The sequence below is a fragment of the Solanum tuberosum genome, unplaced genomic scaffold (assembly GCF_000226075.1).
Source record: "Solanum tuberosum cultivar DM 1-3 516 R44 unplaced genomic scaffold, SolTub_3.0 scf00093, whole genome shotgun sequence".
Taxonomy (NCBI): domain Eukaryota; kingdom Viridiplantae; phylum Streptophyta; class Magnoliopsida; order Solanales; family Solanaceae; genus Solanum; species Solanum tuberosum.
This window is the reverse complement of record NW_006239018.1, coordinates 1,610,499-1,614,479: the sequence shown is the minus strand read 5'-3', so window position 1 is coordinate 1,614,479 and position 3,981 is coordinate 1,610,499. Positions and strand designations below refer to the sequence as shown.

The window sequence follows — 3,981 nt, the reverse complement described above, 5'->3', positions numbered from 1 at the left end:
GCGGTATTAATTAGTCTAGGGAGGTAATAGGTCCTCATGAAAGTTTAGTATCGCAACAACAAATCCGACCAAAGTTGAGGTATTTTTCAGACCCTTATCCCTTATAGTTATGAATGAAAACTGATAAATAAATAATATCTCGTGAAATCAGTCGAGACGCTCCATAAAAAGGGAAAGTCGGGAAAAGTCTAGAGACGGCCCCCAACGAAATTGAACCAAAACCAAATAGAGTTAGTGAGTCAGTTGTCCCCAAACCACAGGTTCATAAAAGCTCTGCCTAATTAATATCGTTAGTTCAAAAGAAAAAGCAGTGAAATACAGATACGCTAACCTATCAAAGACATGAACCCACGTTTGAGCTGAGGACGGAGATATCTATGAACTGGAATCCAAATCTTTCGATTCTACAGATGGACGGAAATACTTAGACACCCACATTGTTATTCCTCATCATTTTTCTCATCGCCATCTTTATCTCTCTTAAATTTCCTTTTTTCCTATCTGGGTTTCCATTTTCTTGAATTTTCATGTGAAGCAGAGCAATCGGTACAACCAATTTTTGTTTGTTTGTTTGAGGAATTAGCAAATGGCGAATACCACCATTGCCGCTGGTCCTACATTTTCATTGCAACACCGCTATCAAGTACTTGGGAGGGTTGGAATTAGTACTTTACGGCAGCAGCAAGGACATACTCTGTAAGTACTCTTATCTCTGATCTAAGATCTGAACAGGATTTATTTGTCTAAAGATTTGGAATTAGCCCTAAACAGGGAAGATTTGCTGCTGTGCATATATGTGATTGTGATTGTGATTGTTCTGACAAAGTGAAATAATTGCATTTAGTAGTTACCACAACAACTAAGCTTCAATCCAGAACTAGTTTGGTTGAAGTGTGTGAATCATTTATATCTGTTCTGTCACTGCCATACCAATAACTGATAAAGATTTAATTTTTTTTTATTATTATAAAAAAAAAGTAAGTTCTTTCCTTCCCCTCCTGGTTATATAGTCTACAACAATCTTATCTTCTCATATTCTGTTCTCCCTATTTTTACATCATCAAGTCAAAATGTTGAGCATATTTGCTGCTATTGTTTTGTTATGTTGTTTGGCCTTAATTGTTCGAGGGTTATTGAGTTATCGACACATGCAAATGACCAATGATATAGGTTCTTCACACCAGCAGTGCCTGCTATAAGGAGGAGATTTTGTCCATCTATAGGCATATATCAGGATAGGCAATCGTTCTCTGATGGAACCTTCAATAGCGTTATGTGTTCCAGCAGTGTTGAAGGTGCAGATAAGGTTTCAACGGATCAATCTCGAGTATCGAGGTAATGTAAAGAACCTCCTTCTGAATTTCCTTTCAAAACATTTTAATAAAAAGATTTGCTCACGTGTAATTCTTGGTAATTATCACATGGCCTTTTTAGTATGGTTGGACACCTGCAAATTGAGCTAGTGAGAAGGCAGAACAATGGTGGCAGTTCCAAAAACTTTGATATATTAATTTTGATAAAGCACATTTTTTTTTTGAAACTTGGTAACTTTGTATTATAACACAATAGTACATGGGCAGTACTAAACCTTATATACAGATGAACTCCAAAAACTCCACTATTCTAAATCTAAATTGAATCTAGAACATCAATTATAGAGACAGTTTCATTTGAGTATAATTGATTGCACCAAAAACATAACAACAAAATGCAGTTGAGTTTAACTTTCTGCATACTATTCTCTACGCTCTCAAAACACCTAGAATTTCTCTCTTTCCAGGTTGCCCACCAGATTGAAGCAGGGATAATTCTCCATCTCGTTCTGTCTTTAGCTAGCACTCCTGCCTCCTCCCAACTTTTTAGGGCTTCAGTAATTCTTCTAGGCATAGCCCAGGATATGCCTTTGAGACTCAAGAATACCCTCCATAATTGTTGAGTAAATTTGCAGTGTAGAAAAAGATGGTTAACAGTTTCTGATGTTTCTCCACAAAGAAAACACCTAGAACATAAGGTTATCCCCCTTTTCATAACATTATCCTGTGTCAAAGCTGCTTCCTTAGCTAGCAGCCATATAAAACATGAGACTTTATAAGGAATTCTGCCTTTCCAAATTTGTCTCCATGGCCAGATAGGAATCTGTTGACTTGGTTGCTCCATCAACCTGTAAGCTGCACCTACTTTAAATATACCTTTGCTGCTTCCTTTCCACCATAATGCATCCTCTTCAGCCTGGAGTCCATTGAAGTTTCCAACAATGTTGAGAAATTCTGCCACTCTCATCACTTCCCAGTCATTGAGATGTCTTCTGAACTGGAAATTCCAGCCCTGTGTTGTCCAAATCTCTGCAATGGTCCTTTGTTGTGAGAGAACTAGGTTATATATGTCTGGAAAGAGGAGTTCCAGATTACCTAACTCATGCCATTCATCTTTCCAGAATTTGGTCTTGTTCCCATTCCCCACTTTCACCTTGGAGTTGAGTTTGACTTCCTCCCATAATTCTCTTATGGATCTCCATAAACTGACCCCATAAGGTGAAGTCACATCCTTGGTCATCCAACTATCTTCCGCCTCATATTTGGCACCTACCACTCTTTTCCACATTAACTGATCTTCAAACGAGTACCTCCACAACCATTTCATTCTGAGTGCTTCACTTTGGAATATCAGATTTTTTATTCCCAATCCGCCATTCTTTTTCCCAGTTACCACAGATTCCCATTTCACCAGGTGAAATCTCTTCTTCTCGCTGTTACCTTGCCACAAAAAATTCCTTCTTATCCTATCCAATTTTTTGATGACCCCTGCTGGAATAGGAAATAATGACATCATGTATGTTGGTAGAGCATTAAGTACCGAGTTGATGAGGGTCAACCTCCCTCCCATTGATAAGTATTGAGTTTTCCATCTAGCCAATTTTTTCTCGCACTTCTCTATCACGCCATTCCAGATTTCAAAAGACTTGGATTTTGCTCCCAAAGGCATGCCCAAGTAGGTTGTTGGCAAAGTGCCAACTGCACCCCCAAGAATTGAGGCTATATAATTCATATTATTGACCTCATTAATGGGATACATAAAGCTTTTCCGCCAATTAATGTGCAGGCCAGATACCCCTTCAAATAGGACCAGTATCACCCTTAAATATTTCAGTTGTTCTTCCTCTGCTGCACAGAAGATGAGTGTATCATCGGCATATTGAAGGTGTGTCACATCCAAACTTTCAGCACCATCTCTCGACACATCAAAACCTTTCAACCATCCTCTTGTGTTAGCTGTCTTAATCATACTGTTCAGACCCTCCATAGTGATTAAGAACAGGAAAGGTGATAGTGGGTCACCTTGCCTGAGCCCTCTTTGTGAGCTGAAAAAACCTGCAGGAAGCCCATTGATTAGAACAGAAAAGTTTATTGTTGAGATACAGAACATAATCCAGTTCATCCACTTTTGTCCAAATCCCATCCTTTCTAAGATCTTCATCAGGTACTTCCAGTTAACATGATCGTACGCTTTTTCTATGTCTAACTTGCAAAGAATGCCAGGCTTTTTCTGCTTAGTCCTGGAGTCTACTGCTTCGTTAGCAATCAAAACTGTGTCCATGATTTGTCTCCCTTTTATGAATGCCATTTGTTGTGAATCCATCAGTTTGTCTATCACGCCCTTCAGTCTCTCTGTGAGTACTTTAGATAGTATTTTATAAATACTACCTATAAGACTGATTGGTCTATAGTCCCTTAGCTCCTTGGCTCCTTTCTTTTTGGGTACAAGTGCAATGAATGTAGCATTAAAACTCTTCTCAAAAACTTCTTGATCGTAGAATTTCTGAAAAGTATCCATTATATCCTGCTTTACTATCTCCCAACACTTGATGAAAAAACCCATTGTGAAACCATCTGGTCCAGGGGCCTTGTCAGCTGCACATAACTTTAGGCATGTTAGCACTTCATTTTCCTCGAATCTGCCTTGAAGGGCCATTTTCTCTTCTTC

General features: G+C 38.7%; 1 protein-coding gene across 1 annotated transcript in view; it reads left to right on the top strand.

The window, feature by feature from the left end:
* The first annotated feature begins 217 nt into the window (after positions 1 to 217).
* Positions 218 to 3,981, top strand: part of LOC102597411 (3-oxoacyl-[acyl-carrier-protein] synthase 3 A, chloroplastic-like) — a 17,490-nt gene continuing 13,726 nt past the window's right edge. Inside the window, exons 1-2 of the mRNA XM_006347562.2 lie at positions 218 to 696; positions 1,171 to 1,335. Of these exons, the coding sequence (XP_006347624.1) occupies positions 587 to 696; positions 1,171 to 1,335 (275 nt within the window). The 5' untranslated portion in view covers positions 218 to 586. The remainder of the gene's footprint in view (positions 697 to 1,170; positions 1,336 to 3,981) is intronic.